Source organism: Stomoxys calcitrans, chromosome 2, assembly GCF_963082655.1.
Source record: "Stomoxys calcitrans chromosome 2, idStoCalc2.1, whole genome shotgun sequence".
NCBI lineage: Eukaryota > Metazoa > Arthropoda > Insecta > Diptera > Muscidae > Stomoxys > Stomoxys calcitrans.
In genome coordinates, this window is record NC_081553.1 from 109,200,376 (window position 1) to 109,225,340 (window position 24,965).

Below are 24,965 nucleotides of genomic sequence, written 5' to 3' on the forward strand. Positions count from 1 at the left end.
ATCGTCTAGCTTTACTCCTTCGAAAGTTTGCGTGCTTTTATGCCCTCCATCATCCTATGGTAGAGGTTATAAAAAAGCACATCTTCGACCGCTGCTATGAGGCTTAAGAAGCTTTCTTTTTCATCATGCAGCGGCTACGGTCACTGTGTTATGCTTGATACAATGACCGATGTTCCCGACAGTGTGGACTACACATTGACTGCGCTGCTTTTTGGTAAAAAGTACTGTGCCACTATTCCTGATAGAACCGATTGCAGCTACAATACCACGGTAACAGAAAGTGCGTAGAGATCTATTAATCATTAAAAATTAGGACTAGGACGAAAAGTAAACCGACCACTGTAGTCTGCTTCAATCGGAGAACCTTACAATTAAAGCAGTAGTGGAAAGGATAAGATATAATGTCATAACGGCAATTGCCATGCATTTCTTCTCGAGACAACCAGCCAGACATTCAATCTCTAAGGAACACATTTCTGAATTCAAACACCTTTCTCGAATGCCTCAGATCTCTCAAAGTGATGGCTGAACGGTTAAAAATTCCCCATTCCCCCGCCCTGGTTGCCTCGCCGCAGATATATCCCAAAGAATTGTAAAACAGACGAGCTTGCGGGACATTACACACTCCAGGGGAACTGGAATATGCGGGTGGGTATACCCATTATGGTTGCGCTAATGGGTATGCCTCTAGCGACATGTAATCTAACGTTCTGTAAGCAACGAATGATAAATGGTACACAAATGAAAGGTATTTGGAAGTAGAATAAGAATCTGATGTCAAAATTTGGGGACACACCAGGCCGATCTCTAGATTTTATGTCTTTGGCCCATAAAAGGCGCATTTATTGTCCGATGTCGCCGAAATTTAGGACAGTGAGTTGTGTTATAGCCCTCGACATCCTTTTTCAATTTGATCTTCAGCAGTCCATATTTGGATATGAAGCCATATAGACCCTTCTCTTGACTTAAGGTCTTGGGACCATAAAAGGCGCATTTATTGATCGATGTCGCCGAAATTTCGGTCAGTGAGTTGTGTTACGCCCCTCCACATTTCTCTGCAATTTGGCCAAGATCGGTCCAGATTTGGATATAGCTCCCATATAGACCGATCTTTCGATTTAAGATCTTGGGCCCATAAAGACGCATTTATTGTCCGATTTCTCGGAAATTTGGGACAGTGAGTTGTGTTAGGCCCCTCGATATTTCTCTGCAATTTGGCCTAGATCGGTCCAGATTTGCATATAGCTGCCATATAGACGGATCTCTCGATCTAAAGTCTTGGCCCATAGAAGGCGCATTTATAATCCCATTTCGCTGAAATTTGACACAGTGACTTATATTAGACTTTTCGTTATCCGAGTCGTTTATGGTTTAGATCGGTCTATATTTGGATATAGCTACCAATAAAACCAACATTTTGTTCTACAAAATTGAACAATGACTTGTATTTATTAGACCACTCAATCTGGTCCAAATCGGACCATATCTTGATATAGCTGCTATGGGGGCATAAAATTTAGATTTTTACCTGATTATGACGAAAGGTGGTTTACATATACCCAAGGTGGTGGGTATCGAAAGTTCGGCCTGGCCGAACTTAACGCCTTTTTACTTGTTTGTATTCAAACCTGCCATAACATTTTATTAAACAACTTAGGCTTTGAAGTATTATTGTAGTCGTTTGACGTTTGTTTAAAACATTTTAATATTTAAAATATCTGTCCCTAAGGAATATGTAACATTCGCATTTATTTTATAATAATTAATATGCTATTTGAAGCTGAACTTTGTTTTTTTTTCCACAGGAAACTAAAAATACATCGAGTAACTGAACAATCATTTCCATGAACGTGACTTCGACGTCAATAGAAAAAAATTGCAAGAAGAAAAATTCACGTGCGGTAAGTGAAAATATTTTACTTTGCTTTGTCTAAATGGGTCAAAACAATGTTCCACATGGGCAAAAAGAAATGGAGCAGCTATTGTATGGAACGATTTACATATACGACAAGGTACGAGAATTAACTATAACTAATTATCGCCCCTAATTTGCAATAATTAAACCTTGGAATGGGCTTTAGTATTCAGGCGATTGATAAACATTTCGAGGGTTAGAAAGCTTGTTCTAAAGACACACTCCTCTAAATTATCTCGGAATGTGAGGTTGATCAAGAATATATACACTATGTCCGATGACATTATCTTCCGCAGTGTTACAAACGGAATAAATAAGCTAGTCTACCACTATCCTATGGTGGAAATCAAGGACGTAGCCAGGATTTTATTTTTTTTTTGGGGGGGGGGGCCCACCCCACCTTTTTTCTAAATCGAAAATTGCAACAATTTTTCTGTTACTGTGAAATTGGTAAAACACTTCAATTTTTTTTTTTTTTTGAAAATTGTCGTCGCTACTGTTTGCAGGAAGTGGCTAATCGGCGGTGACATGTGGTTAAAGTCAGAGCTGATTTTTGTACGGCTTGCCAACACACTATTTTCAGTCCGATCCTAATCTTTCAAAAGCCTTATAAATGTGCTTTTCTTTGCGAATATCTTAGTTTAATAGTGAACCAGAACAGCGAACCAGCTTCAGTATTTTGATGACATTTTTTCTGTTGCGCTCTTTTTTATTTGAATTAGCTTTATGATTTCAACAGGTTATTTTTTGTGTCGATCAATTGGTTTTAATGACATTTATTTCCATAGAATTTTACGCAAATAAATTGAAAAATTAAGTAACAATAAATGTTAAAAATATTTCAAAAAAATTAATTTTGACCAATTTTTACGACGAGTCATCAAATGATGCCGTTTATTGAGAAATAAACGGGAAGAGATTCCCCTAGCGAAACAATTAAAGGTGGTCTCATTTGTTTAACAACCACAAATCATATGGTGTAATTCGCCTTCAAGATGTCAAAATTGGTATTTTTCTCAACACAACCAAAGAAACTTGCCCTCGTTTGCGTACGTGTGCAAGTTAAATGAGAGCAAGAGAAACTCAAACAAAGAGAATGTGCAAAAAAATGGAGTAGTTTGCTGAGAAAGTAAACACAGAACTGACATTTTAATACCGTCAAACTGGCCGACTGTAAGCGTGAGACCATCTTAATTAATCCACCTTGTTCTCCTCCAAAATTACTGAATTATTACAATTTTGTCTTTAGGAAAAACTATGATGAAGTTTTGTCTTTAAAAAAATTACGCTGAAATTTTGTCTTTAGAAAAAATTTCATTAAAATTTGTTTAGAAAAAATTTCATTAAAATAAGTTTTGAAAAAAATTTCATTAAAATTTTGAACATAAGAAAAATAATTTTGAGGTGGTCCTGCTCTAATCAAAATTTTCTCTTTTGTCATTTTAAAAAGTTTCACTAAAATTTTGTGTTTCGATTAAATTTAATATAATTTTTTTTCTATAGAAAAAATCATTTGGTGGTGGGGGCTCGGCTACGTCCCTGGTGCAAAGTATAAAAAATACCGTAGTATTTTATACACAAAATGTGTGTACTAAAAACGTGACTTTTTTTCTATATCACCATTTATTATCGTTATAAATATTTATTTATCCTCGCAGCAATTTGTAAAGCGAAGTATGGTCATGGTATCTTGGCCTTTGTATGTGCCGCTCGAAACGAAAAGATATACTACAATTTGAGCATAGATAATGAATATATATTGCACATAAGGTCATATGGTTTTCTGCCGATTCCGTAGTACATATCAGCTCTTTTGTCGAAATTCGAGTTCGAGTGCGTGAAGGGAAAGTTAATATCTATAATTTATTAAAAGGAATACGCGGTTGTTTCCATTTAATAGGGCATCTCTCCTATCCTCAGTCGCAAAAATTCTTGAGGCGATAAACCTGCCCGGCTTAAAAATGCCCCTTCATACGTCTAAAATAGAAGAGCTTTAAAACGCTTTCTTGCAAAAGTACCAGAATACAACAGCTCTCAGCGTTATAACCACGCATGCATTTAAGCCGCAAACAAGTAAAAGCGTACAAAGTTCGGCCGGGCCTAATCCTCCAAAATAGATAGCATTTGTCATGTTCTATGAATGACAAATATATATGAGCTACATCAATTTATTGACCGATATGGACCGTACTTGTCATGGCTGTTAAAAGTAATAGAAAACCACCATCTTCAAAATGTCAGGCAGATTGAGTTATAATTGCGCACTCTAGAGGCTCAGAAACTCAAATTGGGGGGTCGGCTTATATTGAAGGCAGTTGTTGGAAGCCATACTAAAACGACATATGCAAAATTTCATACAAATTGGATAAGAATTGCGCTCTCTAGAAGCCTAAGAAGTCCAACATGTAGAGGCTGCATCAGGTTATGAACTGATTTAGACCATACCTAACACAGTTGTCGAAAGTCAGTCCAAACCGATATGTGCAAAATTCCAGCCAAATCGTATAAGAATTGCGCCCTCTAGAAGCTCAAGAAGTCTAATCGTGAGATCGGTTTGAACTTGAACCACACTTAGCCAAATTATTGATAATGCTACCAAAACACCACTGATGCCAAAAGAGGCCACCGTAGCGCAGAGGTTAGCATGTCCGCCTATTACGCTGAACGCCTGAGTTCGAATCCTGGCCAGACCATCAGAAAAAATTTTCAGCGGTGGTTTTCCCCTCCTAGTGCTGGCAACATTTGTGAGGTACTATGCCATGTAAAACTTCTCTCCAAAGAGGTGTCGCACTGCGGCACGCCGTTTGGACTCGGCTATAAAAAGGAGGTCCCTTATCATTGAGCTTAAACTTGAATCGCACTGCACTCATTGATATGTGACAAGTTTGCCCCTGTTCCTTAATGGACTGTTCATGGGCAAAATTTGCATTTTCATTAGCCAAAATGATATTAAAACACCACGTGCAAAATTTCAGCCAAATCGGATAACAATTGCGCCCTCTAGAAGCTTAGGAAGTCAAGACCCAAGATCAGTTTATATGGCAGCTATAGCAAAACATGGACCGATTGGCCGACTTACAATCCCAACGGATACACACTAATTGGATGTATATGTGCCAAATTTCAAGCGCCTAGCTTTACTCCTTCCAAAGTTACCGTGCTTTCGACAGTCATCGTCTAGATCGACTTAAAATGTCATGCGCCCTCTAATGGCTCAAGAAGTCAAGACCCAAAAGTCTGTATATATATGGCACTATATCAAGTTATGAACCGATTTCAACCATACTTAGCACAGTTATTGGAAGTCATAACAAACAACTTCATGCAAAATTTCAGCCAAATCGGATAAGAATTGCGCCCTCTAGTGGCTCAAGAAGTCAAGACCCAAAAGTCTGTATATATACGGCACTATATCAAGTTATGAACCGATTTCTACCATACTTAGCACAGTTATTGGAAGTCATAACAAACAACTTCATGCTGAATTTCAGCCAAATCGGATAAGAATTGCGCCCTCTAGATGCTCAAGAAGTCAAGACCCAAGATCGGTTTATATGGCAGCTATATCAAAACATGGACCGATTTGTCCCATTTACAATCCCAACCGACCTACACTCTTAAGAAGTATTTTACTCCTTCGAAAGTTAGCTCGCTTTCGACAGACGGACGGGCATGACTAGATCGACTTAAAATGTCATGACGATCAAGAATATATATACTTTATCGGGCCTTAGATGCATATTTAGAGGTGTAACAAACGATATGGTGGAGGGTATTATAACATAAAATTATGTTTTCAATTTTTAATATATTCCAAAAAAATGGTCTAGATCAGTGGCGGGCTAATGCACACACACACATTATTACACAATTTGTGTACGCGAACAGGAACATAAGCCCATGTGGCCTTGGAAATATTACGCACACTACCAGAACTGGTCTAGATGGTTTGGTTGGCATTACAATTTTTTTGAAATATTTCCTAATTAGGGCAATACCTACATATGTACGGAAAATTTCAAATATTAGGCATTATAAGAATCTTTACATTTTTTAATCTCCTTAGCATTGGCATCATGTTGCAATTGCAATTTTCTCCTACTTGTTGCTTTTATAACTGCATTCCAGTCCAGTTTGTCGTCTCAAAGCATGCTTTGGCACAAAAGCAAAAACAAAAAAATAATTGTGGTGCACACCATCAACGAACGTTTAAAGTGAAAGTATTGTGTCTTGTCTGTTGTCGTCGTCTCAAATAACTTGGCGACAACGGCAAAGGTGGCAACAGCAGCAGCGTTTAAAGCCGCCGCCCGCGCCATCAAGCCAAAAAAAAAACTATAAAAATGTAGGAATTATAACCAAAGAAACCAAATAGAGAAATAGAAAATTAAAAATAAAACAAACAAAGCATATGTTGGGTATGTTTCTCATGAATGTTTCTAATAATAGAATTTAAATCATATATTTTTGTTTTTTCTTTCAATTAAATTAAACATCATCATCAAACAAAATAAAGAGACTTAGAAACTAAAACACTATACAAGGCTGGAGTAAAATAAAATTAAAAAATATTTTGTTTATATGTATGTTGTATGTATATGCAGTAATAAACAATATCTCGTTTTTTAATTACAATTTACAATATCAGTACCTTTTTCTGTTTTAATTATATGTATATATGTATGTGTGTTTGTGTGTGTTTGGTTTTTGTTATATGTAATTAAAAATATGTTTTTTATAATTGTAATAAGTTATAACCTCGGATCAGACATTCATACATCTATCCATACATGCTACTTATATACAGAAAAAATGACACTTGGCTCGTACCTAATTGCTCATTTGCAAGCCACCACTGCTGCGACTACCTGTCGATGAAGACGTTTGCAAAATATATTGCGACACCAATTTTTCGTAGTCTTCCAAAGAGGTCTCAAATTGTTCCAGCTGCTTGGAGAGATCATCGACAGAGGAGTATTCACCTTTGGCCGTTGACGAGGATGAGCAGGAGGAGGGAAGTGTTTGTTGCTGATTATTGGTGGACGAGGATGGCGTCGCCGCTGTCGCCACCGAAGAATTTGGCACACCACCAATACTGCAGGTTTCGACATTTATCTCGGAAAGACCTTTGAGCGGCGGGGCATGATAACAGTCGCGATAGAATTTCGCCAAATCGTTGACATGTGATGTGGGTGAGGCAAAGGGGAAATTCAATTCTTTGAGTAGATTCTCATCATCGCAGGAGGACAGATGTTGGGCCAGGCTTATGGACTGGGGTGAGAAGGCAGACTGCCGGCTACAGCTAATGTTGGCGCTGGCAGGTGGTTGAGGGGCGGGTATAAACAATGACTTGACGGGGGATTGTGAGTGCGTTGAATTATTGGGCGATTTCTGAGACAGTTGTTGAGTATTTTCATCGTTTTCCAAACTTTTGAATGCCATCACATTGTTATTCGTTGCGATCGCATTATTGTTGTTGTTATTGTTGGCAGCATTGTTGTTGATGTTATGCTGGTGACCATTTCCCAGTGGCGAGGTCTGAGGCGAATCACATTTACGATTTAGCGATTCTATGGATCCACCATAGCCAGTACCATTGCTTCCCGTACTCTCGAGCCTGGGCTTACGCAGCAACCATTCGAAAGGCGGCGTCTCGGGCAGCACATAATCATCCTCTGTGTATTGGCGCAATTTACCCACGTCTGTAAACGCTCCCGGCCTCAAGGGTTTCTCAATATCGATGATTTTCTTATCACCCCCTAAGCCGCCCGACATTCCCTTTTTGTTGTTGCCAGCACTTGCATTTTGTTTGCTATTATTCTCGCAATGCTTGAAGTGATTGGAATCAATCATGATGGTATTTGACTCACGCGTTCTGGTCTGAGCCGCTGTCGCCGAGGGCGTAATGGTCATTTTGGTGCGATACGAAACGCTCATCACTAAATTACCCACTATGGTATTCAAATTGCCAATGCGCACGCTTTTATGGCCCTCGCCCAGGGCATGGGTCTGTGGCCTATCCACATAGATGCGATAGTAAATGCTATACGAATCCTGGCACTGGCGGCGCGACAGCTTGTATGCGGGTGTGCTACGTGTCAGCGAAATTAATGATTTCAAAAGCATTCCCATGCGATTGTATATGGCGTGGGCTGTTTTTAGGCATGGGGTTTCTGGTTGTGTTGTTGTAGCATTGTTGATATTTTGGTTAAGGCCACCTTTATCATTGTTGGTGCCACCATTGGTGGCGGCTGTGTTATCCTTTGTCTTTGCTGAATTGACACCACCAGCGGCGACTTGCAAATCCAGCGACCACACTTCCAAAATCATTTGATCACCTTCGGCAGTTTTTAGGGAAATTTCCACGCATAGGGGCAGACGTTTCAATATGTTCTCTCCAGGTGAAAGGGCCAAGGCCTTTTTGGTTTCTGCATAAACATCTGGATGGTCTTCGACCACAATGTTAAACCAATCGTTGCCAGCCAGGGGATTACATTTGGTTTGGATTTTCTCCCCCAGCCTAGATTGGACCACAACTTGGGTGGACTTTAAGGCCAGAAATTTGATGAATTTTTCCAAATCTTTTTCAGCTGCATTAATGCGTTGTGTCGACATTTTGCCGTTTTGTTGTTGTTCTTGCTATTCTCCAAGAAATGGGTTTCTCGTTCGAATAGTTCGTTTATTACTGTTGTTGCTTTTCTTGTTCTCTCTTTGCTTGCTTTGCTCAAACGCACACAAACACAAGACCAAGCTCATACACATGCACAAATTCGTGGAATTTTTTAGAAGTTTATCGTATTATTTTTTTGTTCTCAATCGTTTTTGTAATTTATCTTGTTTTCATTTGTTTAAAGATTGTTTGTTTTTATTGCTGTTTTTTTATTTGTATACAAACAAGTATTGATCTTTTTATTATATATATCTTCTTTATTTGGGTACTATGATTCGATTTCCACAAACTAAAAATGCATTTATCACCATCATATGGAACGAAGAAGTTAGTTACACGCCCTTTTTTATGCACTGCATGTTGGCATTCTCGTTTGATTTTTACAAGAAAACTAATTGCATTTCTTGCTATCACAATTTTTTTCTATTAATTTCCTCAATTGTTTTGTCTCGCTATGCGTATGTGTGTATTTTTATTTCAGTCGCGTAGAAACAAAGAAATGTGGTTTTGGCTTTTCTGTTCACTTTTCATGCACAATAGGCGTTAATTCATATTCCACAAAAAATCCTTTTCATGATTTATTTGATGTTATTTAAACAGTCAAATAAGTTATTGGTTTTTGTTTATTATTAGAACCGATGATTTTACGATTTTCACTTAAAAATTTTAACCGATTCCGATTTGATTCCGATCCAGTTCACAAGTCAAATAAAATTGTTGGCTTTGTTGATTCAATGTGATAAATTAGTCAAATCGATTATTCCAAAAGTCGATTATTCGACTGCATTCGAATCGATTCCATCCAATAAAAAATCGACTTGGTCGGTACAAAACTAATAATCGAATCATCGGCGCCATGTCTGATGTCGTGTCTAGAATTTGCTTGGAATGAGGGAGGGAAAGTTGACGAGCGTGACGTCACGTACGCAAAACTCATCGAGGCAGACTTCTAGAGGAAAGACAAGCTTAACAACAATCATTAGTGCTCAATAAACGTGCTATCAGACGTTGTAGTCATATGACATGTCAAACTTCATTTCATTTATTCATTGCAATATACAAAACCAAAAAGGCCAATTTATCTATATTTCAAGTAAAATCGTTTATACAACTGCTCCAAATCTAGGTGATTGTTTGCAAAAATTAAGCGAACTAACACTTGTATTATATTATTTGTAATTAAGAAGAAAAAGTTGTACACATCGTCCAATACATATGAAACTTTTAATACTATTTCTTCTATACTTTCATCCGACATACATGTTTAAATTTAAAACACATTGGGATAAAGTACATTACATATGACAAATACATGTCGATTAATGCGCAGTCTATTCGTATCGGATATACATACGGAACGTCATATGGATACAAAAAGTGGCAGACATTATCGGAAGATTTAAAAAAACCATATGATGTGGCGAAGAAAAAAGCGACTTGTTTGCATTTATAGATCACTGATGAGTTTTGTAAATTTTGAGGGCCAATGTTGAATGTGAACCACGCCTAAACGCGAAGTTTTTTTCTGTACTTCATTTGACATTTTTAAATTTCAGACAAACTTATTTTGAACCATAGAAAGATACACAATCGAACATCACATTAATGTTATTCAAATGTTGTGTTTTACTTTAGTCCTATTCTCTTAAAATATAACCATCCTCTATATTTTTAAGCTATGTCGAAATGTGAATTAATTTTTATGAAACTACGCTAGGCGAGGCGCCACGTTTCCTCGACAGAATGACTTAATTATCCAAAAACTTTGAGGTCTACATTGAGAACTCAGAGATAGAGGTGTGCACGTGAGGTGTTACGCGTGAATCACAACTCACGAGAAAATCACGAAACCTGAGATATCACGACTCATGAGAAAATCCCGACTTAGGGTTGGTATTCTATACTGGTTCTGGAAGTCGGTAAAATTTTTAATTGTCTCCCTAGCGAACTTTCGAAACATTTTTTTTACTTGCGCTATTGTTGTCCTATCTAGTGCAAATCACGATTAATATATTTTTTTATTATCTGTTATTGCATTTTATTTACAACTCACAAGTACAACTTTTTATTGATATTTTATTCAGAACATCTGACTTTCACTGGTTTGAAATAAAATAAATCACGGCATACATTTGACTTGCACTAAATAGAACTAAAAAATATGGCAATTGACACATCTGACTATAGCAGGTTAGAATTACAGTGCATGGTTGTCCATTAAAAAAAGCATTGTATTCTGGTAGGCATTGAGTGTCTTCAAAAAACTGATGGTGTGTTTTGTTACGGTCGCATCTAGTTTAAGTCAAATCCTCCGGATAAAATTTCAGTCCAAAGTTTTACTGGGTATTTATCGAGGAATTTCATACTTGTATAAATTACGACGATATTTGTGAAGTATACAAAAGCTGCTGGCTGCGTTAACAAAATTGGTCAAATACAACTTTGCACAACCGATGAAAGCCAGGCGATTGAGAAGTGAAGAGATTTTGTTTGTTGCACGTGTGTTTTTGGAATATTGTGTTTTAGTTCATGCTGGCAGTTGAAGGTTTTTAATTTAAATTTGATAGATTAATCAAAGAATATGGCACCGGTTATAAAACAGAAATCTAAAAAATCACCAAAAAATAAGGAAGATGATTCAAATGAGAAGAAAACAGTTGTCTCCGCACAGGTACCTCAACATAACTGTATACCTATGAAGAATAATTTATTAAGCGATTGTGGTCTTTTTTTCATATAACAGCTTCAGAAAAAAATCAATAAAAAAACCGAAAAGAAGCCAGACCGTGGAGTTGTCTTCATCAAACATCTTCCTCATGGTTTCTTTGAGCAGCAGTTGAAAAATTATTTTGAGCAGTTTGGGGCGGTAACACGTCTACGATTGGCGCGTTCCAGACGCACCGGCAATAGCAAGGGTTATGCTTTTGTTGAATTTGAATACCCTGAGGTGGCCCAGGTTGCTGCCGAGACCATGGATAATTATTTGATGTTTAAAAAACTCGTTAAGGCTGCATACATACCACCAGAGAAGCAACAGTTCAATTATTTCAAGTCAACAGTACGAACAGTTAAAAACAAGGTTTGAATCGATTGGCAATAAAACTAAAATATGATAAAAATTTCACTTTTTACATTTTCCAGTCGGGCAAAAATGTCTGGGTCTCGAGCAAAACAGCATCCTTGCAGCGCAAATTAAAACAACACAATGACTGGTCGGAGGAAAACTTTACAAAGCGTACAAGCAAGCAGTTGAAAAAATTAAAAAAATTGGGTGAAAAGTGTGCACATCTTGGCATTGACATCGATAAGATTATCATAGAGCCAAAACTACAAACAGAAGATGACAAAACGGCTGCTGGCAGCTCCAAAAGTGCAAAAAGAAAGGGCGAAGAAAAGGCGCAAAATGATACTGCCAAGAAAAACAAGAAGGAACCTAAATTAGAAGATTTGCTGGGCAACACCATTCAAGAAGATTCGGAAGACGAGGACTACATAGCAGTGCCCCAGGGCGATGAAGAGGCATCATCAGACGAAGAGTCATATGGTTTCCTTAAGGAAGCTGATGATGATGAGGAAGATGATGATGATGATGATTCTGATGATGACAGTGATCAAGATGAAAATGAATCAGATATTGAGGAAGAGAGCCCTGTCAAAAAGTCAAAGAATACTAAAACTAAATTTAGCAAATCATTGAAAGCTTCCAACATAGAACGCTTTGATCAGATGTTAAAACGTAAACCTCAGACCGGTGGCATACAAAAGTTGAGCAAGAAGCAACCAAAACCGCCAATTGCCACAAAAGCTAAAAATAAAATGCAATTATCGGCAGCCAAAGAAGTTGCTAAACCTTTAGCTAAAGTAAAAGGTAAAATGGCTACAAATCCCACAAAGAAGTCTAAAAAAGTCAAATAGATGTTAAATGTAATTAAGGCTGTTTATTTTCCACTTTAATTTCTCTGTAAAGCTAGTTTTTAAAAATATATGCATATGCAATTTGATACGTTAGCACTGAAAAAGTATAAATTTATACTTAGGAATTAAATTGATAAAATTCAAAAGAGATCTACCGCATAGCCCCATTCAGAAACTAAATAACCATAGTATGGACTACATCATATCTGTCTAGCAGGGCAGATTGGGTGAGTAATATCCCACACGGAATTGCAATCTAATGACAGCCGGTGCAAGGGCTGCCGTCTCAGCGCAAAACGCACTGCTACAACAACGGCTTCCCGGCACGAGCATATTAGGTCCGATCGGCTTCTCACAGGCACACTCCACTGCTGTGTAGCCACAATTGTCTGTAACGATTCCCGACCAGCCTCTGGAATCGTCCGATACATAAAACCTATTGTTGTTGTTGTTGTAGCCACATTTGCATGTGGATTTTGCGATCCTCGTCAAGCTCTTATAGGCGAGCTAGCACGTTCCGGTCTATACGACCGGTCGCCGCAGGAACATGATGGCCATTGGTTATTTAAAGGCGTCAATAACTCGCCTTGTCGTATCGAGCATCATAGACACTCAGTATTTAAGCAAGAGCCGGTGCCACCCGGCCTCTCATTGAGACTCCACTGGATACCGCTTATTGGCTTATAAAGGTTTTCTTCGAGATAAGAGTGATGATAATAGGAGTGAGGACATATTGCAAATTGCGGAACCGCGCTAAGAAAGTGAAAAGAAGGATTAAGAAGAATGTGCATCGTGCTCTTTTTGATATTTGTAGTACTTCTAGGGGTTTGTTGAAAGTCATTAGAAATAATGGACTTCTCAAGACCAGTTCCTCAGTTACTACTGGCAACTCTCCCATGGTACTTAATGAGATGAACTGTTCATTTGTAAACAACCAATCTGATGTAAGAGGCAATGTTCCGGAATTTCTGCGTTTTGCTGCTAGTGACGGCTTTTCATTTAGCAGCATTACGCCAGACGAATTGTTTGAGGCTTTCATGTCTGTATGAGGTTTTTTAAGATTATTTTCCCAAATGTTTCGGATTTTTTTTTCCTTTTGTAAATAACATAACCATAACATACACATTTCCAATCAGCTAAAAGATTGCGAGAATTAACCCAATAAGGAAAAAGAGCAGCCCTGGTAATGTATCAGAATATAGACTAATAGCACTACTGCTGGTGCTTTAAAAAAAAGCAGAGCATGTTTTATAGAAATAGCGTATGACTTATATATGATTGACAATGCGTATTCAGAAAGAGTGGAGGGACATCCATGTAGCTTTTAGGTCTTACCGACCAGATTCGGAACTGCGTGGCAAGTCACAATATTTGTATTTTACACTCCTTGGGTCTGGAGAAGACCTTCGATCGTGTGGATTACTTCGTCTTGATTAAAAAGCTGTCCACAGTTCACGGCCTTAGTAAAAGCGCGTGTAAACTTTTGTTTTCCTATTTGATTGATAAAAAAATTGTTCAGAAAGGTGATATAACTTTATCTCCATTGCCGGATAAAAGTGAAGTTCCTCAGGGATCTGTACTCGGTCTTCTTTTATTTATTTTGTTTTTATACGACTTATTTCACTCCATAGAGAATTTGTGTACACCATAAGGTGGTGTTTATTAGTAACCGTCGCTCTTTAAACGTTCTTTATTGGAAGATTGATTTATATGGACCAGTCTGCGTTAGTGAAGAATATAGGCGTCATGCGATAGCATAGTTAGACGCTTCAAAATAAAACGGTCGCGTTAGCCTGGTCATGTTGTCAGAATAGATGAAAATACTGAGATCTCTCCTCAATAGCCACTACCCCTTAGCCTCAATGTGCTGATCAACATCTTGGATTTTGAAAACTACTCTGCACAAAAAGTTGCACCTACCGAAGGCCTTCGATATGTCAATAACCCCAAGGAGATATAACTTTCCCCAAGGTCGGGTGATACCTCCAGCACTTTTTAACCTCTAAACGGTAGGTCTGCCGAGATTCTGGGGCCGAATTACCGCATACGTGATCAAGTGCTCTTTCGAATCAAATAAAATTTCATCTCGTACTTAATGGATGTTTATACATTTTAATGTCAAACTTTTTATAAACTATGATCGGCTTAAACATTTGCGTTTTTAAATTCGTTCGTTCACGTATGCAGTAATTCGGCCAAAAATTTAATTAAACTCATCGGTGCGCTGTTGTTGAGTTAATCCACGTCGAAAGTTGTAAAAATAATCGCACGAAAGTGTTCACGATGTGTGATGATATTTCGCAAACAGACCTGTTCGATTTTATCGTTTAATCTTCCAATTTTAATTTCAAGTGACAAATCTTCGTTATTAAAAGCAGGATTTAGAAGCCCATATAAATCGATCAAATGATTTGAAACATTCAGCCCGTAAGGGGTTTACTGATGGTGCAGTCCGATATGTAAAACCAGTACTCTTTAATTTGGTCCAAACCTTTTTTTCTGTTTATATATTTTTCTTTATTTTAATTTTTAATTGTATCCGCTTTAGCCTTTAAAATAGTGTTAGTACAATCTTAATCTTCACTTCTAAATTCACATAAAATTGAAATCCAACGGCTAAACATATGTAGCTCTAAAAAAAATGTCATCCTGTTCAGCTTGTTTTTTTTTTTTAATTTGGTTGTGAACACCCTGTTGCCGTTGTAGTTTGTGTGTAACACCCTGTGTGTGGTGTTATTTTTACAGTTTGTATGACAACATGCGGAACAGTGTATGTTAGCACGGCGTCGTCAACATGGGGATGTAGCTCAGATGGTAGAGCGCTCGCTTAGCATGTGAGAGGTACGGGGATCGATGCCCCGCATCTCCAGGAGTAATCATGTGTACAATTATTTTGCTAATATTTTATATTCGTGTTAGCAGTTTATATTAAACTATGTTTAGTACACTTGTTAAGGTAAAGAATCTGTCTCTGTAGAAAGAAACCGAGGCTCAAGAAGTCAAATAAACCTAATCTACCGGGGGAGATAGATTTGGTATGTATCTAGATTAAATTTAAAAGGCAAGTGTCAGGCAACCTCGATTGCACTCGGGGAACATACATATATAGGTACATTGTATAGCATAGTTATATGTATGGCTGAACGCTAGAACGCACACCTTGACCGTGCACGTAATCGTGAAGGTCTGATCGGGTAACCGCCCTTGTATGTTGTAGTAGCAGTGTGTTGTGTTCTACCTTTCGTCTGCTTGGTTCAATTGAATCTCCAGATCCAGGAACTCTGCGACTAAGATGCGGTGCTTTAAGAGGGATCAAGGTATAAGTTGAGTGCATTTGGCTGGGCAGTTAAACATGTGACATGTGGTGCCACAGGTCACAATCGGAACACACATCCTGCACGTTGGCATCAATCCTTGTTCTGTAGGAGTTGAGGCGGCTGCATTTGCCGGATAGCAGTTGGGCCAGAACTACTCTGGTTTGCCGGGTGAGGTCAATGGGAGGCGGTCGTTCTCCAACCACCACAGTCACCAGGTAGCTATTAATCGCGTTTGCTACCGTCTCTACATGAATGTTGTCTAGACCCGCTTGATATGCTGCTTGATTTAGAGGTTCTCTCTTGTAGCGCTGAATCTCTGACTCTAGATCATGTAGATTCACCTTAGAGCTTCTCGGCTGTAGATGCCTATCCATAAGAAGGCGAATTGGATGACCCATGCGACAACAGCGCAGAAGGTCTTGCTTGGACAGCATGCAGTAATGTCTTCGCACGGGTAGGATCTTTGTCCTCTGAAGGAGGTGGACCACATAAGAACTGAGGAGACAGCCCGTCGCATTGTGACAAAACTGAATATTATGACGATACCACACTGGCGCTGCATAACTTACCGCAGGCCTGCCAATTGCTTTTTTCGTGGTCTACAAGTGGTGTCAGCACCCCAAGTGCTGCCGGCAAGTGGCTTGAGGACATTGTTTCTACTTATGACCTTATCAAAAATTGCTGTGTCGTGTTGAGGGAATGCGTAAGAGCTGTCAATTATGACAATACGTATTTTGTTACACTTGATGGTCGGAATCGTTTCTCCATCGACTTTCACATTCAGCTCACTATTCACCTCACGGGTATTTGTAGTGAACAATGTGGCTTAATATTTGGTGGCAGATATCGTTTGTTGAGGCAGACGTTAACTTAACGAAGATATCAACAATGGGTGGAGTTCTGATGCCATGATCGTACTATCGTCCGCTCACCTAGTCGTTTCACGCAGCTTATTCGAATTGCAGAATGGCTGCAATGACCGGTGACATTCGTCCACGGTTAATTGTGATGGCTGTCCGTCGGTTCGGAGACCACGTATACAACGAATGGCTCTCCTCCTAGTCTTGTTACTCTCGGAATGGATGCTCAGGTGGAACAACCTGGCGCATCTCTTCAAGTCAGTCACAGTTACGTCTCAAAGTTTCTGAAGTCCGGTCATCCCTTCTAACGGGGTTCGAGAGTGACTTAATAGAAGACCACAGCTTGCCCAAATCGGTACCTAAGTTACATTTCTTTAAGTGTTCCAGGCACAAATTCTGCTTATACGTATGCAACACTGTGGAACAGCGAAACAGTCGGTAGAACGGCGAAAATCCTATGGGGTGATCCATATTGTGAGAGGACGAAGCTATTACTGAAAGAAAGTAAGAAGGAGGACGAGAGCTATTAATGGAAGGAAGTTAGAAGGAGTTCAGTATAGCTTTTAGTATCATAACGGGACACCTGACAACGAGCTCACTTATGCCAAATCGGTACGGCAAGTGATAGCATGTGTAGGGCATGTGGGGAAGATGATGAGATGTTGGAGCATTTCCTATGTCATTGGGCGGCTTTCGCGGCTAAAAGACACCAGTATTAAGGTGGGAACATAATACCAGACATGAACCAACTTAAGGGAATGGTATGGAAAACAATTCAGGATTTTGTAAGTAGCACGGAATACCTTATTTTAAATTTTCTTTTTCGAGCTTACTTTTTAGTTTTTAGAGCGCAAAACAAGCCGATTTCTGGCTTAGGTGTATGTCCATAGTGGCATCGGGCGGATTGATATCCGCACGGACTTTTCAACGTAACCTAACCTAATATATATATATGAATTTTGGTTGATTTGTTTAAAATTGTTTTCTTTTTTTTCATGATTCGAAAAATTTATTGAATAAATTTAAATAATCAATAGTTCTTTGTATTTATCTCGTCTACCGGAGTTTTGTTCCATGTTATCATAATTTAAGAATGCTTTTTTCAAAATCCTGTTATAATGTTGCAGTTTTTGGTGATTTACGTGCATCACAAATTCTGGTCCTATGCCTGTCACTCGGTCAGAAGTTGCTGAAGATTGACAAAATCCTGCCATAGTCATAGCACATTTCTTCCATGTTCTTGTCTTTTTTTTTGTAATACTAAGTGATGGAAGACACACATAGTAAGTCGACACAGTGCCCCTTAAACAAACATCACACAAATCAAGTGAAAGATCAACACACTTTTCAAAACAAACCCACAAAGAAGATGGGAAAAGTGATCCATATGTTGCCACCACAAATGAGATGTCTAATTGAATCGAGTGTTTTGTTTAGGAAACGACCGGGAAACAAACCACTGCACTTGTCAAGGAGCACAAGCTCAATAAAAACTGTCTATAGCTAGATACAATCATCAATTGGAATTACGATTGAGAAGTTCTGCTAATGTTGCTTCAAACTTTTTCTTCCATCCTCTTTTGTAAGAAAAACCATTGTCTCTTCTTAAGCCTTCAGTCGGCCTTATTCGTATAGGAAGTAATTTAATGGAGCAATAAAATTCGTATGTAAGATACCATGTGTTCTTCCAGTTTAGTTTAGCACTTGGAATAAGCCCAAGAGAAGAATATGCTCTTGCTTCCGTAATATTCATATTTCACCATAAGCAATGAGGAGTTCGAATTTCATAAAATAACATAAACAACTACTGGAAATACGGTCTGAGTTTTGCTCCTCCCAGTAATACACTCAACAAAAAGATGTAGAGAATACTGATGATTTAAGTATGCAGTCAAGTCTGAAAACGGGATATATTGCAAGAAGACAAATACCATACTATCTATGGTCCGCATCATTAGGGTGAAAATATAAAAGGTCGTAGAGACTGGCAATAAAGGCAAAGGTCATGGCTATGTGATTTGAGTTAGGGACAGAAGATTTCTAGACCGTGGTAAGTCTTTAACCTTAGCTAATCTAACAAGTATAAAGGCGTTAAGTTCGGCCGGGATGGTGGATACCCACCACCTCGAGTATATATGTAAACCACCTTTCGTTAAAATCCGGTGAAAAATGCATACCTTATGCCCATTAGCAGCTACATCGAAATATGTTCCGATTTGGACCAAATACTAATAAGTATAAGTCATTGTTCAATTGTGTATAACAAAATATTGATCTTTCTTGTAGCTATATCTAAAAATAAACCGATCTGAACTATATACGACCGGATGTCGAAAAGCCTAACATAAGTCACTGTGTCAAATTTTAGTGAAATCGGATTATAAATGCGCCTTTTATGTGGCAAAGACTTTAAATCGAGATATCGGTCTATATGACAGCTATATGTAAATCTGGACCGTTTTGGGTCAGAAGTATGTCGAAGGGCCCAACACAACTCACTGTCCCAAATTTTGGCGACATCGGACAATAAATGCCTCTTTTATTGGCCCAAAACCTTAAATCTAGAGATTGGTCTTTATGGCAGCTATATTAAAATCTGGGCCAAATTGAAGAAGGATATCGAAGGTCCTGACACAACTCACTGTCCCAAATTTTGGCAAAATGGGACAATAAATGCGCCTTTTATGGGCTCAAAACCTTAAATCGAGAGATCGGTCTATATGGCAGCTATATCCAAATCTGATCCGATCTGTACCATATTGCAGAAGTATGTCGAGAGGCTTAACTTAACTCGCTATTCCAAATTTCGACGACATCGGACAATAAATGCGCCTTTTATGGGCCCAAAGCCTTAAATCGAGAGATCGGTCATATGGCAGCTATATCCAAAATTGGACCGATCTGGACCAAATTGAAGAAGGATGTCGAAGAGCCTGAAACAACTCACTGTCCCAAATTTAAGCAAAATCGAACAATAAATGCACCTTTTATGGGCGCAAGACCTTAGATCGAGAGATCGGTCTATATGGCAACTATATCCAAATCAGGACCTATCTGGGCCAAATTGAAGAAGGATGTCGAGTGGCCTAACACAACTCACTGCCCCAAATTTCAGCAATTTCAGATAATAAATGTGGCTTTTACCCAAAATCGGCGGATCGGTCTATATGACAGCTATATCCAATTCTGTACCAATCTGAGCCAAATTGGTGAAGGATGTCGAAGGGCCTAACACAACTCACTGTCTCGAATTTCAGCAAAATCGTATAATAAATGTGGATTTTATAGGCCTAAGACCCTAAATCGGCGGACCGGTTTATATGGGGGCTATATGAAGATATAGTCCGATATAGCCCATCTTCGAACTAACCCTCCTTATGGACAAAAAAAAAGAATCTGTGCAAAATTTCAGCTCAATATCTCTATTTTTAAAGACTGTAGCGTGATTTCGGCAGACAGACGGACGGACATGGCAAGATCGTCTTAGATTTTTACACACACACATCGTGTGATACATACGAAATATTTAATGTGACAATTGGATTTTGGAATAAATATATAACTTTTTCGATTAAATCATGCTTTTATATCATCGAACAATACATATGAGAATGCATGCCGATTACCTATTCGTATTCGACGTACATAAAACAAGTCTTATGAATACAGAAAGTGACAGCTCATATTCGACGATAACAATGGCAGCTTTATTTAAATGACAGATCTTCTGTTGCACCATCAGATCAATTTTCAAAAGGCTTTTTAAATGGCGCTTCTTCATTTATTCTGACAACAAATTGTACCTAGTAAGCGATTTATTTCGATACGTTTGACTCATACAGCTACTAGTTTAAACGACGCCGATATTTTTCATCAACACTGATTGGATCACAAATATGGATATGCTAATTTTGTCTTTTCGTTTGCAACATCTCAAAATATTGATTTAAGACCTCATAAACTTGAATTTAAGTCAATCCAGTCACTTGCATCCACCTGTCGAAAGCACGCTTATTTTCGAACGAATAATATAAACTGTTCGAAATTTTTCACTAATACATATTATTTATGTAGTTCGGATGAGATTTTAAATGGAGTATATCGGTCCATGTTTTGATATGCAATAATTCCCATATTAACCACTCTCCGAATTTGACTTATTTAGCCTCTAGAGGGCACAGTTCTTATCCGATTTAGCTGACATTTTCACGATGTCCCCCAACGGCTATACCAAGTATGTTTTAAATCTATCCATATTCTGTTTAGCTCCCATATAAACCGGTTTCCTGATTTAATTCTTGAGCCCTCAGGTTAGGTTAGGTTCGGTTAGGAAAGGTTGCAACGAGGATGCGGATATTAATCCGTCCTATGCCACTATGGACATACACCTAAGCCATTAATCGGCTTGTTGTGCGCTCTAAATACTAAAATGTAACCACGAAAAAGAAAATTTAAGTCAGGAAATCCATGCTGCTTACAAAATCCCTAATTGTTTTACATACCACGTCCCTTAATTGGTTTATGCCTGATATTGTGTCCCCACCCAAGTGCCGGTGTCTGTAAGCAGTGAAAGCCGGGCAATGACATAGGAAATGCTCCAACGTCTCATCATCTTCTCCACATGCTATCGCTTGCTGCACCGATTTTGCATGAAAGGGCTCGTAGTCCTATGTATCCTGTTATGATACCGAAAGCTTTACTGACCTCCTGCTTGCTTCCTTTCAGTAATAGCCTCGTCTTCTCATAATTCGGATCTTCCCATAGGATTTTCGTCGTCCTGCCGACCGTTTCATTGCTCCATAGTGTTACATACGCGTTCGTAGCCCACGCTCTTAACTCGAACAGCGCCGACCCGAAAGGCTTCGGGTTAATCAAGTTTGCTGAAGGCAGTCCTCTGGCCTTCACTGCCAAATCGTCTGCTTTTTATTCCCCTTACTCCGCCAAGGCCCGGCACCCGAATAATGCGTATCGTTCCATTCTCAGAGAAGGCGTTAATCTCCATCTTACTTTTTGTGATTATAACCTCCTGGTTGTTATTGCCCTTATAAAAAGTTTGCTATCCGTAAAGATGTTCACACTCGACGTCCTCGCGTTAGCACCACACCACTTCACGCATTCCGCCCGGATCTCCGCCTGCAGGACCGTATTATGGTCAGACAGCCTAAAACAGATCTCAGTCCCTGGATTCTCAATGTAGGCCCCAGGTCCACGCTGTCCATTAGCTTTCATCCATCAGTGTAACATGATCTTCCAGATGGCAATACTAGGGTTCTGTCAGTTCTCTGAACCTGTTGCACTTTTTCTCCATCGCATCTACTGAGGCGTAACTAAGTCTAATCACGTTCATGTAGAGCCAGTGGACTATCCTCGGATTCAGGCCCCATTTTGAGCTTACGGCCTACATCATACATAGTGCCTAATATCTGTGAGCTTTCTCGGTACGCTCTTGAATTTGGCACCAATTCAGTTTCCTGTCCAAGATCACTGCTAAGTATTTGATATTGTCAGATATCGAAATTGTTCTTTTGAGGAAACGTGGTGCATTAAATTCGTTCACCTTTGCCTTCCTCGTAAACAAGATTTCGGTCTTTTCTGGGTTAACATTGAGACCCCTAGGTCTAGCCCAGTCGTATGCCATATGCAGGACTCTTTCGGCCCTTCTACATAGCTAGTTCGAATCCTTATCCCTAAGAAGTATTATAACATCGTCTGCGTAACAGACGGGTTCAAATCCCTCCTCAGTCAGCCCCCGTGCTCCCTGTGCCACTTTCTTTCTTATATTTATGTCGTGGGATCCACAATTTATCCATCTGTTCCTTAGCTTATGGCTTATCCAGTTTCTAAGGACCTGGTCAACCTGGTATTTGTCTAAGGATTGGATCAGTATGTCGGTCCGCACATTGTTTAAAGTCGCCTTGATGTCAATGGATACCGCTAGTGTGTACGTCTTGGCATCGAAATATTCTTCTATTTTATGCACAGTGGGAATATTCTTATCTAGTCATTTTGTTTGTAACACATTAAAATATTTATTTACGAACCTCTAAACTATATATATTTTTGATGTAAAGACGTTACATTTAGAGCCGATCTAGCCATGTCCAACCGTTCGTCCGCTCGTCTGTGCAATTCGAGATAGCACTCGAACGGGTGAAACTAGCGTCTTGAACATTTTCACACATACTTCTTACTGATGTAGGTTGTTGTAGCCACATTTTCATGTGGACGTGGCGATCCTCATCAAACTCCTGTAGGTGAGCAAGCTCGTTCCGGTCCAAAGGATCGATCACCGCGGAAACAAGGTGGCCATTGGTTATTTAAAGGCGCCAATAATTCGCCTTGTCACTCTCAGCGCATGTATTTGTGCATGAACCGGTGATGCCCGGTCTCTAACTTAGACTCTCCGCTCGATACCGCTGACCACATCCGTTGCAGCTACTGAGTATGGAGCATTCCATTATCCTCAACCTATGGACGCCCCTGCTAGTTAAGCTTTTCGTGACAGCAATGAACACCACAAATATCGAACTTCTATGTTCCAGTCTGTGTGATGCTCACAACTATCTCGTTGGGGATCGCAAATGGGCCATACTGAACCTAGACTTGGATATAGCCCTTATATAAACCGATCCATCGATATGAGTTCTTTTGCCCTTAGAGGGCACAATTCTAACCTTATTTGGCTGAAATTTTGCACAATGACTTCTACCATTCATGCTAAGTATGCTAAGAATTGGTCTGTAAACTAATAAAACTCCCATATTAACGGATCTCCCGAATGCTCTTCTTAAGCTCCACATCGAATGAAATTTTGCACAGTGACTTCTCTATAACCCCATATGCAAATGCAATTTGCCCTTGAACATTCCATTTAGCGAAAGGGGCAACCTTCTTACATGATAAGAGGCCTCCTTTTTATAGCGGAGTCCGAACAGCGTGCCGCAGTGCGACACCTCTTTGGGGTGAAGTTTTTCATGGCATAGTACCTCACATCTTTTGCCAGCATTACGAAGGGATAACCACCGCTGAAAAATTTTCTGATGTTCTCGCCAAGATTCGAACCCAGGCGTTCAGCGTCTTAACCTGATGTAGCTCCCATTTAAACCGATCTCTCGAAAGTGCTTATTGAGTTCTTACCCAATTTTTTATTTAAATAAATGCGATCCATGGTAGAGGGTATTTATCAAGCTTTTACTTCTTAGTTTTATTTCAAAACTGATGTCGTTCGGTTTGTTTACGGCGGTACTGGGGTAGATACATTTGCTGATATTCTGAAATATATAGTTCCCAACTTTCTTTGTTTCTTTCGGTTTTTACAGGACATTCTGAGCAATGATACCTACCACTTTGTTTTATATTCATTTACTGCCATACCCGCTTTAACTGACTCCACATCGATCTTTTAAAAGGCGACAGGTTTTGATGCCATGCTTCTCCGCAGCTGCATCTTGTAAAATTTTCTCCAGCAGGATATTAAAGAATTCACAGAATAAGCTCTATTTATGGCTGAAACCTTGTTTGATATTGAAAGGGCCGTAAAGGTTCTTTCTTTCTATCAGCTAGCGTTAGCCTACAAAAACGTATTATTTTTACAGGGATACCAAAATCAGATATGACTTCCAAACCTTTAAACGTAAAGGACTGTGAAGAAACGACTTCATGGCCAACGAAAAGATGGTGCATGGCAATCCGATGCTCTTCAATTGTTCAGGGTTCGACGCAATGTGAATGTCTGGTCTATTGTGGATTTACCATGTCTTAAGCCGCATTGATGGACCCATATATCTCTTTGACTATAGATTTTATACCCACCACCATAGAATGGGGGTATACTAATCTAGTCATTCCGTTTGTAACACTTCGAAATATTGATCTGCGATATATATTCTGGACCGTCTCGAAATTCTGAGTCATGTCCGTCCGTCTGTCGAAATCACGACAGCGGCTAAATGTGTAAAGCCAACAACTTGAAATTTTGCACAGAAACTTCTTATTGACATAGGTCGTTGGGGATTACATATGGACCATATCGGCTCAGATTTGGATATAGTCCCCATGACTTCTTCAGCCCCTAGAAGCATCAATTTTCATACGATTTAGCTCAAACTTGGAACATAGACTTGAATTACGACTTCCAACATTCATGCTAAGAATGATTCGAATCGGTTTATAAACAGATATAGCCCCCATATTAACCCATCACCGGATTTGACTTCTTCATTCCTTAGAAGCCTAAATGTTCATCGGATTTGGCTGAAATTTGGCCCAAAACCCTATCTTATGACTTACAA

At 39.1% G+C, this 24,965-nt stretch overlaps 2 protein-coding genes and 1 non-coding gene across 4 annotated transcripts; 2 read left to right on the top strand and 1 right to left on the bottom strand.

The window, feature by feature from the left end:
- Positions 1 to 1,808: 1,808 nt before the first annotated feature.
- LOC106083383 (MKI67 FHA domain-interacting nucleolar phosphoprotein) lies at positions 1,809 to 12,645 on the top strand. 2 transcript variants are annotated; one of them, XM_059363254.1, is made up of 4 exons: positions 1,809 to 1,901; positions 10,879 to 11,253; positions 11,326 to 11,661; positions 11,724 to 12,645. In XM_059363254.1, the coding sequence occupies exons 2-4, from the start codon at positions 11,164 to 11,166 to the stop codon at positions 12,495 to 12,497; spliced, it is 1,200 nt and encodes a 399-aa protein (XP_059219237.1). In that variant the 5' UTR covers positions 1,809 to 1,901; positions 10,879 to 11,163; the 3' UTR covers positions 12,498 to 12,645. The 2 variants fall into 2 exon arrangements, with proteins under 2 accessions (XP_059219237.1, XP_013101784.2); XM_013246330.2 differs by having other exon boundaries at positions 11,150 to 11,253.
- Positions 6,332 to 8,795, bottom strand: LOC106083381 (autophagy-related protein 13 homolog). The gene has a single exon (XM_013246328.2). It carries the CDS (start codon positions 8,525 to 8,527, stop codon positions 6,743 to 6,745), a length of 1,785 nt encoding a protein of 594 aa, XP_013101782.2. The 5' UTR covers positions 8,528 to 8,795; the 3' UTR covers positions 6,332 to 6,742.
- Positions 12,646 to 15,293: 2,648 nt separating the features above from the next.
- Trnaa-agc (transfer RNA alanine (anticodon AGC)) lies at positions 15,294 to 15,366 on the top strand. The gene has a single exon. It is a non-coding gene; the product is annotated as a tRNA-Ala (tRNA).
- Positions 15,367 to 24,965: the final 9,599 nt, after the last annotated feature.

What these genes read in the sequence shown, in the direction of transcription:
- LOC106083381 (XM_013246328.2), bottom strand. Translation starts at nt 8,527, where the DNA reads ATGTCGACACAACGCATTAATGCAGCTGAAAAAGATTTGGAAAAATTC.
- LOC106083383 (XM_059363254.1), top strand. Translation starts at nt 11,164, where the DNA reads ATGGCACCGGTTATAAAACAGAAATCTAAAAAATCACCAAAAAATAAG. An exon ending in AAACAGTTGTCTCCGCACAG is followed by an intron (nt 11,254 to 11,325) that starts GTACCTCAACAT and finishes TTCATATAACAG; the next exon opens with CTTCAGAAAAAAATCAATAA. An exon ending in TACGAACAGTTAAAAACAAG is followed by an intron (nt 11,662 to 11,723) that starts GTTTGAATCGAT and finishes TACATTTTCCAG; the next exon opens with TCGGGCAAAAATGTCTGGGT.